General features: G+C 39.8%; 1 protein-coding gene across 3 annotated transcripts in view; it reads left to right on the forward strand.

Annotated features, from left to right (window-relative positions):
* The window catches only part of nfatc3a (nuclear factor of activated T cells 3a), a 54510-nt gene that overhangs the window by 13829 nt on the left and 26234 nt on the right, over nt 1-14447 (forward strand). For all 3 annotated transcript variants that reach the window (XM_020638689.3, XM_065953084.1, XM_065953085.1), the window contains exons 2-3: nt 1752-2931; nt 8051-8213. In XM_020638689.3, coding sequence (XP_020494345.1) covers nt 1752-2931; nt 8051-8213 — 1343 coding nt within the window. The remainder of the gene's footprint in view (nt 1-1751; nt 2932-8050; nt 8214-14447) is intronic.

Here is a 14447-nt window from a genome sequence, read left to right on the forward strand (position 1 = left end):
CAGCTTTTTTGTTTTGGGTGGATTAAAGAGGAAGTAAACAGGGAGAAAGAAAGACACTGAGGTATTTTCTCTTTCATATCTTGAGGGTAGAGGGAACATTTTGAAACCAAGGTAAAACAACAAACAATGGAAGTTAGTAAGTTAATTCCAAGAGTTGTTGTTTTGGGTTCTTAGAGAAAATGGTGATGCCTTTGAAATACCTTCCTCTCATTAGTGATGAGTGTGTCTGTAATTTTTTTACCTCTTTCACTTTACTTTCTTTCTCTGTTCACTTCTCCTAGGTCAAGTTATCATTTAAGAGTGCAGTCTTTTCTTTTCTGTACAGCCTCTTTCTCTTCCTCTCTACTCTGCTGTTCTTCTTTTGCTCCCTGTCAGTCAGTCAGTTGCTGTCGTCAGAGGATCCACTGCTCGGTCTTGTGACAGGCAGGCAGGGCCAGTGGAAGCCTAGCAGCTATAAATAAAGAGATTGCTGCTATGCTGCTGTTGGGTTAAGAGGATAGAAGGACAGAAACCAAAATTTCTTTTAGACTAAAAAATAAGTCATATCATTTGTATGTGTTCATTGTTTAAAGTCTTCTTTAGGATTCATCTTACCTTTAACAGCAAAGCAGAAGTCAAAAGGGCCAAAAAAACAGTTAATGACAAGAAAGCAATGGTTACATGACCCTTGTTTTGCTTTTACTTTTTACATTGCAATTTGAAATGGCTGCATTCTAGGTTTTATTTTATTTTGGAAAGTTCCATTTTTATTTGTTAATTGGCACTGGACATAAGTAAGCATTGAATTTTAAATTGTGATCTTCTACTTGGTGGACGAGAGGAAAACTTTAAAGTTAAAATCTGCATTAAAATATTCTTAAGCCAATGTTTGTTTTCATGTAAGAGATAAAAGAAAAACCTCATTTCCCTATGTCTTCCAACCTGAAAATGTCTCTGATCATCTCACATGTGAAACATGGGGAGTTGGTGGTGGGTACTCCCAATGAAAGCAACGTTTCATTTTCCAATGAAAATTTATCAATAAGCTCTACCAGAGTTGCACCAATGCGGACAATGGGCTCTCGTCTATTTGTTTATATGTGGGAGTGTGTTTGTGTGTGTGTGCTTACTGCCTGTGCCGGATGACCTTTGGTATAAATAGACTGTCGGAGCTAGCTGTGATGACAGCCGACAGCACGCATCGTTGTGTGAATTTGTTTCCTGAGTAGTGCTGTTCATCGGTTATCCCTCTTGGAACAATGCCTGTATGACTGCCTGCTACTGAGCAGCACTGTGGCATCTCATTTCCTGACAGTAGGCTCTATTGTAATTGTAACTCAAGGTGCAACTGCACATGGGTCAGTGGCAAGCCTGGTTCCACTTTAGCACAGGATTGTATATAAACAGGAGCGCAACAAGATGAATACAGTTCTAATATTATGAATGCCGTTAGTGATAGTTGTGATTGAATAACAGTTAAGATACCAATGGCTGGTGTGTCTTCAGGGATTTTGTTTGATCTGCATAAACACAACCTTAGATGCGCTACTGTCACTACTGAATGTGGCATTAAGAGCTGTGACACAGCAGTCTGCAAAACTGGTTCTATTTTTAACTTAAGTATGTTAACAACATGAGCTTATTGACAACTATTATTATTTATTAGATAATAAGAGAAGCTAAACAAAAAACATTAAGTCATAGTCATCAGTTTTCCCTAAAATGATTCTCAGGATATATATCATATTGTTATCTTCCTTTTCTTCTGCTAGATCTGGAGCCTGATGACAACACATCATTCTACATCCTGAATGTGGCCCAGCCCCAGTCTATGGTCACCAACCACCAATCTATTGGCCTGACTCGTCATGGCATGCAGTCCCATTCCCAGGTCATCAACAGCTCCCCACGCTTTCAGTCGCACAAACCAGGATCTGAGCCTCCCAGCTATGAGGCACACGACTCCAAGTACGGCACCTCCCCCCTGCTTCCCTCTGCTCCTGTGGAAGCACCCAAGGCCTTTGAGTGTCCCAGTATACAGATCACCTCCATCTCCCCCAGCTGCCAGCAGGAGATGGATGCCAATGAGGACGATCTGAGAGCCAATGGGCCTGATGGGGACTACCACGGTGATAGACCGCTGTCCAGGGACCACTTGTATTTACCCCTGGATCACTCATATCGGGACTCCTCGCTCAGCCCGAGCCCCTGCAGTAGCCTCTCCTCTCGGAGCTGGTTCTCTGACGCCTCCTCCTGTGAATCATTCTCACATGTGTACGATGATGTTGACTCAGAGCTAAATGAAGCAGCTGCCCGCTTCACCTTGGGCTCCCCACTCACTTCCCCGGGCTGTGCTTCCCCTCAAACCAGTGGCGTTTTGGAAGAGCAGCCACACTGGCAGCACCACCACCCTGCTTTTGTGCACCACTCACAATCCATCAGCCTCTCACCCAGACAGTCCCCCTGCCACTCGCCGCGTACCAGTGTCACTGATGAAAATTGGCTTAGCCCCAGACCACCTTCCAGACCTTCCTCACGTCCCACTTCACCCTGCGGAAAGAGGCGCCATTCTAGCGCTGACATCTGCTACTCCAGCTCGTTGTCTCCTCACCATTCACCTACACCTACACCAGGACCCTCACCCAGGGGCAGCGTGACAGAAGACACCTGGGTTGGCAGTCCTTCAGTAAGCATGTCACCCTTCCAGTGCTGCCCATCTGAGGTCGATATCCCATCCAAGACAAGGAAGACCTCCCAGGACAGAACAGTTATGCAGACTGGGAAAGGGGAGCCAGGGCTGGATGATCAAGGAAACATGTCCCCAAATCTTGACTCGCCTTCAGACGAGGCCCTGCACAGCCTGAAGAAGGACGGGCCAGGGGAGCAGTTTCTGTCAGTGCCCTCCCACTTCTCATGGAATAAACCCAAGCCTGGTCACACACCTATATTCAGGTAAATTTGATGATGTTGTGCAAAAAAGCAGAAAAAGGGGGAACAAACTCAAGGTACCGGTAATCTTTTCTAAATTCAGCACAATCTCGTAGATGCAGTCAGCTAAAAATAATCCAGTTAAGACCCAGTGGAAGTGAAGGTTTCGGAAAATTAAATTAATGTATATATAGTTTTAAATGTCAGCAAGGACTTTTTCCTCTTGTTGAAACAACTTTCTTTTGCAATCATTTATTTTCTACTTCCTGTTTATATTTGAATTACTTGGTTACAGTTGTTGTAAACACTATAAACACACAATTATGGCTTGGCAAGAAAGTTCATGCTGTCAGTTTAAAAAAAAAAAAAAACTATTACAGGGTTTAACAATAGAACTCAGTGGTAAAGGTATTTATTGACCCTTCTGAGCTGTCATAAAGATTGACAACCACTTTTGATCAAGGCAAGAAGTGTAAATATTGCCATGCAATAAATAAGTACAATCAGCAAGATGGATAAATAGTATGGCTGTAGCTAAAACTTCAGATCAATGTTTAGTAATCAAGGAACTTTGAACTTAGTATCATCAGTACAATCTGGCCTAATCAAACCATAGAGTGACACAGGTTGCTCAATGTGGATGGAAAAAAACTAATAGCACCAGCTTTTCCTAGAATACACACATGTAAACACAGGCACCCATCTCCACATGAAGGAGTGATGGATGCAATCAGAAACTCATGATAGTTTTTTTTAGAGGAAGGGTCTACTGGGCTATCTGTTCTCCAATGTGGGCAGCAGATGAAGACATGGCCTTGTTTGTGTTCACTGGCCCCTAGCACTGTAAATCAGGCACATATGGCAAGAGGGACACCACACACACACACACACACACACACACACACACACACACACACATGCACACACACACTTGCTTGGAGTTGGTAGCTTTATTGTGACAAACACAACAGCTACTGTTTTGAAACTCAGCTGTTTACCTTTACCTTGATCTACAAAGATTTCTTGAAGAGGCATTATAAAATTGGTATACAGTGCACATTCTATCCGTTGAATGTCAAAACTACGTACGGACTATACATTTGCTATTTGTCAAATTAATGTAGTTATCGTGTGAAAATGTGCCCAATGAAAACTAAAATAGATCTCAAAGAAACAAGAGGACACAAGAATACATTATATTTATGTAGTGGAAAAAAAATTCAGTAATTGGTGCTTTAAAATTAGGGGTGTCAAACTATTTATTTCTTTAATCGCCATTTATTGCTGAATTTCAACATTTGATTAATTGCACTTATATTTTTGCATTTCATATTAGTTTTTGTTATGCTTTTATTTTATAATTAATAAACTCATAAGCAAGGTACTTTGCTTCCTGTTTGGATGAAAACCTGCTTTATTTTGAAAGAACATAATGAACTTCCGGTAGACAGAAAGTTACTGCAGTAACTTAACCACTGAAAATGAAAATCATTATGGATTGAAAACTAAATGAAAAGAGCTAAAGGGAACAGTGAAAAAGTAAAAGTACTATACAAGGTGCATAATACTTTTGACTCATCAACTGAGCCATCTGGGAGTATTTGCAGTGAAATGAGACAAGCAATAGTGCATCAGTGTTGCTATTTTCTATCACTGTGAGAGCAGGAAGACGCTACAGCAACTTATCTATGGTGTGCCAAAAGGGACAAATAGCACAGGATTAATAAGATAAAAAATAGTATGTGTTAATTTCAGAACCTAAAGGAGCACTATGTAACTAAAATGTAGCATCATGTTTATCAGCTCTGCCTCTGTCTAGAAACCTTTCAGCGCTCCAACCTCTCTTCATTTTTCAAAGCATCTCCAAAATGTTTCCTCGTTTTACCACATTTCTGGTCGTGGAGCTTATTAGAAAAATGCAGAGGCATTTATATCGGGTAGAGTCGGTTATATCTGAACCTGTTAGTTGCCCGCTTCACTTCCATCCCTGCAACACCTGTTGGTTTGCCGTTTGCCTGGCAAACCAAGGGGCGTCCAACACGGCCTTGTGGGGGTGTCTTAAGACAGCCAACCTTCTCTGTGCTTTGGCTGACAGTCCAAATAAAAATAGATCAGAGTGCAGTGTTTGATGTTCTAGGGAAGCTCTCCAGACCCTTTCTTACCTGAAGGTGCCAACTATTAGATGGTAAATATTAACTATTTCATGGTAAGGACCAAAATGTTTTTGCTAAAAACAAATACAATTTTACATAGACTTAACACAGTATTTGTGTACTTAAAATTATATGTGGAAACTAGCTTGTTTGAACTGATTGGAAACTTGCAAAATAGTCTTAAAAATCAGCATGAAATAGAATTGCAATAAAGTATTTCTCGTAATCCTGCCATAAAAAACGTGATATATTTTGCCCATATCGCCCACCCCTTAGCTGTATAATATGAAATATTTTACAACAGTCATAAGTTGGTTTACAAAAGCTCTATATATTATCAATGGGCCTGTATTACTCTATGTCAAATATGTTATGTAGAGTTCAAGTCAGTGTACCAAGCTTAGGCTAGAATTTTATTATAAATTAAGCTGGAAAGTAGCCAATATATCACTGGAATAATTGAAAGTCTGTGTTGTGCTAATTTGTTTTATGAATGAAGGATACAAGTATTTTATGAGGAATTTATGAATTTGTTTTTGACAGCAGATGTACACATTTAGTAACTGGCTAAAGGGTGTATACTTACTGGTCTTCCATGAAGCAACAAGTAAAGTTATAAACTAAAGTTAAATTTCTACAACTAAACATGTGACTCCAAAATACATGTGACAGCTGCAGATGCAAGATACAGTATTCAGTGGAATTAACTGATGTTTTTTTCAGACTATAGAGATATCAATGTAGGTTGTGGGGATTGGGTTGGACTGGGCACACTGACACCCTGGATAGACATTTGAGAAAGGTTATGCCATGTCATGACATGGGCCGCTGTTCCTGCGCTGCTGTCACAAAGCTCATATTTCCTATGTTCTACTCTACTCCTGTTACCGTAGCAGCCACGCAAACCCACACTTCCTGGGCCGTTATGTCATGGCTGCCATGAGGAAACATATGGGTTAGGATGCCACTATTGCACTATTGTAGATCTTAGACAGAGCTGCTGATAGATGTTTTGAAAATCAAACTCAAATATATTGTGCGCATATCCATCTATTTTTATTTATTTATTTATTTTACAATTTAAACATTTCCAGTTCCTTTTAAGGAAGAGAAATAAACAAAATAAATCTTGGTTATGTGCCTATATAAACATATCATACTTGGCCTAAAGTTGTCTTTTTAAAAGCTTTCCATGTTTATTGTGGTAGGAGAATCTGTAGAATGGAGCTTGTCAGGTTTCAAGCCACAAGACTTCATTAAGCTGATCAAAACAAAATAATATCAGCCATGTGCATTTTCATTCCAAAATGCAGTCTTTCCTTCGGATTTGGTGCCAGTCTTTAAGGTAGTTTGTGAAGTGAAGTAGCTGCACTGAAAGCCTGAATAACATGTTTTTAATTCAATGTGATTTGTCTGAACATAGCCAGCACTTGACAGTCATTTGGAATAGGAAATAATTAAGGGAGTCAATCCTGTTGCCTTAAAGTTTACAAACTTCACTTCAAAAATTATATGTGCTGTCAAATATCTGTCATGCAGTCCACTTGCATGCTAGGAGCCTGTACCGCCTCGAAATAAAAGCTTAGGCCACCATGTAAAGGGTGGATGGAGAGCCTACAGTGGCCAACACTGCTGAAAAGTTCAAAGAGAAGCATGAGGTGGGCCCATTATACTGCACGTGCCTGCAACTGCCTGTCACTGACTCAGGCCTAGCATACACAGCCATAGACATACAGACACACATGCATGGACACAATGGGAGTGTGCATAATCTAGGGCTGTGTATACATACACAAGAAAAGAAAAGTTGCCAGACAAAACACCTGGGTGACCCACATACAGCCTGTGTTGTCCCAAACTACGCCTCTTTGATATTGAATAATTTATTTTGTATACTCCCCAAAATGTGATTAAGGATTTCATTGTGGCTTTTACTAAAATCTAAGAACCTTGCCAAGTTAAAACTATGTACTGTTTTAGTACCTAAAGGGATATGAATTGAAACTATGTAAACCAATACATTAAGCCCTGTTAATCATAAATCTTTAGAAAACTTAGTTGAATAAACTGTGGATAAGCAATGTACCACCTTATCGATATAACTGGAAAATGAGACAAAAGTTAAGTTTTCCCATTTTTATTTATTTTTCCCATAGATGATTTTTTTTATATGACTACAATTAAAATAGACAAAAAATGCATGTGGCATTATACTCTAAAATCTACTTTTTTTTGTGTAATCAACAACATTTGGAAAAGATCAGGACTTTGATGCTAATGGTTGATTTCAGTATTTACAAAATGTTTTTCGGGAAAACTCAACTAATGCACTCAGATTGAGAGACCCAGTTTCTATGTAGAGAGGCCAGAGAGTTTTTAGTTTTGAGTGCAGCTGTTCAAATATGATTGTGGCCTACACAGACAAAAAAAGACGCAGCGAGGAAAAACACACAATGTCAGCTCCTGTGGTGCACTGCACGTGTAATTTACTCTACAGTGTTCACACAGACTCACACTCACAGCCATTTACTCACTGTCTGACAGACACTCTCATCCCACCAGCCATTCACTGACCCGCACTGAAGACTCACAAAAGAAAAGCCCCTTTAGAAAGTGATTCATCCAAACAACTTTAACATGGCTTGTTACAAGTGCTATGTATAAGAACAGAAGTAGTGCATATGGGCATTCCAGTGATTCATTGTCTGCTGGGGCTAAGTTCACTGCATGTTATACCCCCATTTTAAACCTATTATACCGTCTCTGACCATGAAAGGGGAATACCTCAGGTTTTTAACGTTTTCTGAACGGACCTTTTTAGCAACCATGAAGTAGAACAAGATGTTGTCTTGATTGACCCTACTCTGGGATTTTGCATTGATTTAAATACCTGTACAGAATTATAAAAAAATATGGAAAATCATATACCAAAGCTTTTATATAATTTGTGTATAATCTATGTGCATGCTTGTGGTCTTTTTTCTCCTCAGGACCTCCTCACTGCCTCCTCTTGATTGGCCACTGCCAAGCCAGTTCGGCCAGTATGACCTGAAGATAGAGGTGCAACCCAAAGCCCACCACCGAGCACACTATGAGACAGAGGGCAGCCGAGGAGCAGTCAAGGCAGCATCCGGAGGCCACCCAGTTGTCAAGGTAACAAAGTTGGACATTTTCACACATTTTGGGTAACATTATACTACTGGATCCGAAGCAGTCTTAAAAACTGTTTTTTTCTCTGACATCATATGCAAATAAAAACCCCAAATTCCTTTAACAGAGCAAGAGTCCATTCTTTGTTCTGTTAAACAAATTGGAACACAGATGTGTATGCTAGACTAGGGATTACATTTCTCTCTGTGGTCAGAACTGATTTATACAATAATAATAATAATAATATCAACATTGCACCAAGCATTTATTATTTAACTCCCAGTGAATTTACCTCATGCAGAAGGTAATCCCCAGATGTGTGGATAACTTAAAACATATTTGATCATCACACTTTAAACAGGGAGAAAGTTTTCATACTTGTAATACTATGAGCAATATTTGCATTATATTATAGCTAAAAACATCAGCCGAATGTTGTGAATGAGAACATTACATCGATGGTTTCATTTCACATATTTGCATGTATGGTTTTGTCACACATGGGTCCTCTTCCACAGCTAGACTGTAAATCAACCTGTTGAGGCAGGGAGCCACCCAGGCAGGCAGGATTATGTCACTGCGGCCTGGTCAGCTGGTTGTCATTTGATAGCACCTGTGAGAGACCAGGTGAGCCTGCACAAAGCTTGGGCTGCTGCAAGAGAGCGGAGGATATCAGTCCCATTAATTTTTTAAAACCACAGTGACAAGCTTCCTTTGTGTGTATGATTAAGAGCTGGACCATGACAACAATGTGACTTGCATCCATTCTACCAGTATAACAGTAGTGCCTATAAATATTTTTTTCATGTTTTGAATTGTAGAACTGAATAGTCATATTGTTCCACGGACAAAATGTTCATAAATGGTCAGAAAGTACACTGTTGTTACAAATCACTTACATGATCTGATAGTCTCTATAATCTTGTGAATAATTAAAAGCAGTATATTTTATCTGTGGTAGGAAAAGCACATCCACATGTTTGTATAAGATTTATTCATATTTTGATTTGGTATTATTGTGTTGTAAATGATTGGTACTTCACGTTGTAGGTAGGGATTTCCTAAGGCTACTTTAGTCACCATTTATTTTGCACACGAGACAACGTTAAAGCTTTTTGAAAATTATGTTAAACAGCTGTGGATAGAAACATTTTCTGATACAACATGAAAGGCTAATTCGCTGCCATTTTAGAATTAGAAACAGCATGTGTCCTCATACATTCAGTCATGCAGGCGCCCTCCAGGCCAATCATTAACCATTTCAACCTCAGTTAGACCAAGATTCTATCCTGCCATATGTGACAATGCATAATTTATCTGCCAAATTTTTTTCAACTGAGCGTTTGCCACGCTTGCCCTCATTCCCCATCCCCAGAGGGAAATGTTGGTTATAGCAGTTTCCTCTCAGAAGCTTGTGAGTAGAGCTTATATCTATCAATGTTGTGTCAGCTGGAAACTGGTCAATAGGATCTACATGCTTAGCTCAGATGTAAGTGGTGTAACAGATCATAAATACCAGCGTCCGTATCGGACCATAGATGTTTGTCAAAGATCGGAAAGTTTTCAGAATTAGCAAAAAATAAGATACTTATAATGTAACTTTTCTACTCCTCAGCTAGCATCAAACTGTGCAATTTAACACACTAAATATCAAAATGGATCTCCATGAATCTTAATAACATATTAATTAATTTTCTTGACCATATGCAAATTGTTACAACTCCAGTAATATTGATACAAGCAGTCAGATTAACCTAATTAAAAATTAAAAAAATTTGGTCATTGATGCACCATTCGACTCATTTTGAATTATTGAAAATCAATGTTAATCAATGATAATGTGCTGTTTTATTGGACTGACTTTAACCCACTTATTTGACCCTGATAGAGAAGTTACCAGAAAAATGTAAAGATGAAAACAAACATCTTGCCTGTGGGTCCTTTTTATGTTTTAGATAATGAACAGCTGGCCTTTTCTGTTTGAGTCAGATAGCATCAGCAGTTGTCTAGCAGGTCTAACAGACAGTGTATTTACTAAACACTCACTCCTTTATTGTTGGTGATCGAAACCTCTTTTCGAAACAAGAAATGCAAAAAGGACAATTTTTAAAGGTTGTTTCTTTGCCTTGTGAAGCCATTACTGTTGTTAAAGAAACAACATCAGTTCAACAAACAATCATACACAAAGCATGCATACTCACAGACAGACACATAAGGGCACAGAAAACACATTGTGTGCTTCTTTTAGGTTTTGCATGCATTGAGATGACAAATATTAGGCCATATCTATAGTATGTGAAAATTCAAGAAAAATAGCATATAGCCAAATCATGAAACTGGAGTGGATATCAAAGTCATTCAACCCATCATTGGGCTGTGTTAACAAGCTTGCACTTAGTATTTTTCCCAGGTGTACTTCAGGTGTGAAGCTAGCTGTTCTCTGGAGGAAGATTGACACTGGTGCCAGCATGTTTGATTGTAGCTTCTCCAAAATTGAATGTAGATTTTTTTTTTACCATGTTTTGGTTATTATAAATCAATTATTCTGCTAGCTAACACTAACACACCCTGTATACATATTGTACCCCTATGTCGCCTGCACCTTGCGGGACCTCTACTTCTCCTTAGGTCTTGACTCTGGGGGCGTGATGTCACCAGATGACGGCATAGCTGCCATCTGGACATGGTGATGACTTCCTTTTGTGGCCACACTGTTGCCCAGATCAATCCACCACTGAGCTGCTGTGTCAACAGAAAAATAAGACAATGTCTTGGGAGGGAGCTGTGGGCCTATGTGTAGTGTACATGTTTTAAAGATCTAAAATGATGTACTTCGGGTGTATGAGGAAGACAAGGAAGCTATTGATGTATTAACCCTTAATTCTGCATTGTGTTTTTTCAGCAGGCCTGACCAAACACTTATTTTATTAGGCAGAATTAGGGTAATGTCTGAAGTCTCTGGATAATTTATTTTAGACTGAGATTGTTTTGGACTCTCATTAGGGACTGAAACAAACAAAAAACCTTACCAAACAAGGCATTAGCAAACTCTTGCAGAAAAGCAACAATGCTTGGCTTTTGTATTTAGTTATAGGTTATAATAATTAGTTGTTTTACTTATCAAACTATGTTTAACATGCTCTAAAGCAAATGTAAAACATTGTGGTGACAAACTACATTTAGTATGAAGGCTTTATGTTGCCCTCTAAGCCTCTGAGTATTTATCCAGAGTGTATGTCAGGTAGCTAAGTTTATTACATGGACCGTTAAATTCCACTTGTACTTTGTTTCTACTCTACCACTTGCATACTTTTTTATTTTAAAAGTCATAGAGTATAGTGTGTGGTGCATTATTATATTAGGTAGTATTTGAAGTAATTGTCAGTCTTTCAAAGGGTAAAACACGAGACTACAGAGCGGTGGGATTGGACACCAACATCAACCGATATTACTTGAGAGAACTGATGTGTGGGTGTTAACCAGCTGCTGAGCAGTCTGGCAATGGAGAGCATACACTTCCTACAGTATCCAGACAAACACAGACTACAAAGCGTGAGAGTGTTTACTTTGAATTGTTTTGACTGACATGATTCATTGCACTGTGTTTTGTGATGCATGCTGTGTATTTATATGCAGAGACTGATCCTCAGGGCTAATGATATTGTAACTAGTTACAGTGTAGCATTGTAGAAGTCAATCTGTCATCAATGTTTGTAAGGCTTTTATTCAGCACAACATAGCACACCATAATAGAGAGCATTCAACAGAAATAATCTTCATCACAATCTAGTGCTTGCAAGAGAAAAAAAAAAAATTGAACCCTGAGAGTTGAAATAAATTATTTACAACAAACACATTTCAATTCTACAGACTTAAAAACAATCATCGTGGTATTCATTCAAAAGAATTGCAAATTTTAGGAGATATTTAAAATGTATACACTCCAGATGGTTCTCAATATGTTGACCACCTGACTTAATTGAAAATAATTGTTCAGTGCATGGAGGATGGCCTTGCCTGTGCATGTCTGACAGGCTACTTTAGCCATTCCTCTGGGGCTCGCTGCAGACCATAATCGGTACACCTGTTGCTAGGAGACATTTAAGTCCAAAGCTTCTCTGGCTGGCTGAGGTATCCTTGTGCGTATTTAACCAGCTTAATTGAGTGCTGCAGCACCCACACAAATATAAGGAGCCCCACTGGTATTACCTGGTGCCATGGATAGAGGCAGGCAGACACAACAGAAAAGAAAATAGTAACAGTTACACATACTGTACTCAGTATTAGAAAACCACATCAACACAACTTAGGACATTGCTTCATTTCAAAAATTGAAGAAAGAAAACAGACAGTTGTAAAAATACGATGCCCATCTTTAAACTTGTTGCGACAGTTAATAAATCTAAATGAAGCCATGGTGTCTGGTAACAAGGATTTGTAATAGAATATGCCAGAAGCTGTCCAAGACAGTCATATATTTCCGCTGGCTCGGATGCATTAAAGGATTTTGATCCGAGTGATTGAATACACGGCCATGACCCCATTACTGTCTGTTTCTGTCATTCACTCTCACATATTCAAAGCTTTTAACCCTTTTCTTTTTTTCTTTCCATCACTTTCTACCTGAGTCGGGTTTGACTGTCTTTCTGTAGTGAAGCCTTTGACTGGCTTCTCTCACGCTCAACGTGGGTCTATCAATGGACTGGCTGTCATAATGGGAGACGGGACACAGACAGCAATGCAAAGCTATGCAGTTTGCACTGTGTGAACCGGCTGTGTATGTATGGGGTGTAGCTTTGCCCCAGGGCTGTATTCAATGTAAACATGTTGGAACCTCGGATCTCATTTGTTGTAATCAGGCTTAGTGCTCAGTGAGAAAACAGTCATTGAGAGGCGAAAGAAAAGTGTGTGTGTGTGAGAGAGAGAGAGAAGAGTGGGGGAGGATAGAATGGGGAATAAGAGGAATTGAGCTTGGACCAGTCTAGTAAGGCCATATACAGCCCTCATGCAGTATACAGTAAATGCTCCTGTGTGTGTGTATTGACCTTGTTTAAACAAACAGTCAACCGGCCCCCTGGCTCTTTCTGCCCTCCCTAGTGTGCCTGGCAAACAGCAAGCCTGTGTGAGCTGTAGTGTGTGTGTGAGTGCGTGCCCATGTGGTGCCACAGTAGGGACCAGTGCCAGATAAATTGAACCCACTCGTGACCTTGACCATCACGCTCTGGTTTTTATATCTGTTTTAAACGCATGCTAGCCACATTATCACACTATCACAATATCACACATACACACACACACACACACACACACACACACACACACACACACACACTATCTTTCGCTGATACACACATCACAAACCTTTCCAAGACTTACAGTTTACACCAGTTAGTGCTTGAATCCACATATTCTAGCACACATACACTTTCTGTCACAAGCTTCAGGGCTGCAGTTTAGTGTATGTAGCTGCTCACTCACTCACTCAGAGACACACACACACACACACACACACACACACACACACACACACACACTGTCTCACCATGGCAACAGTGGAGCAACACAGGGAAACAACTTGGCAGAGTCAGGCGCTTGCTGTGAGAAAGTGTCGAGTTACGGCAGAGGACTGGAGCTGAGGAAAGTGAGAGGTGAGGACAGGGACGGAGAGGAGAGAGGGACAAAGGGAAAAGAAGCGGGACAAGGGGTAGAAGAGATGAAAACTAGTTAAAAAAGGAAAGACGATGATAGGAAGAAAGGAGGAAACAAACCGAAAAAGAATCAATTCTTGAGGGTAGCTGAAAAAAGTCAGGGAGCAGGTGATGATCTCCCTCTTTTCTGTGACCAATTAAACAATCCAAGTCATTGAGCCCAAATTAGGTCTTAATATTCCTGTCCTTTTCATATTTTGAACTTAAGGTTAAACACTTATGTTTATGTATGCCTGAGTGTCATTTACGTGCGTATGCGGTGATTGGAGATGTTTTCCCCTCTGCTTGCTAGCCTTATTACTGGATCAGTGGAACAGATGAAGGCCAAAAATAAATGGGGACTTTATTTAGGGGGAGCTGAGTATGAAACAGTATCCAGCTGTTTTATTTTAGGGGAGAGGGTTCATCCTAAACTTGATCCCAATAAGAAGCGACAGCAGCAGCGCCAGCCGTAAGTTAGTTATAGGCTCTGATAAGCACAGACCCCGGGGACATGTGACCGGGTTTAATGTCAATGTGGTTTAGTATA

The sequence above is a fragment of the Labrus bergylta genome, chromosome 3 (assembly GCF_963930695.1).
Source record: "Labrus bergylta chromosome 3, fLabBer1.1, whole genome shotgun sequence".
NCBI lineage: Eukaryota > Metazoa > Chordata > Actinopteri > Labriformes > Labridae > Labrus > Labrus bergylta.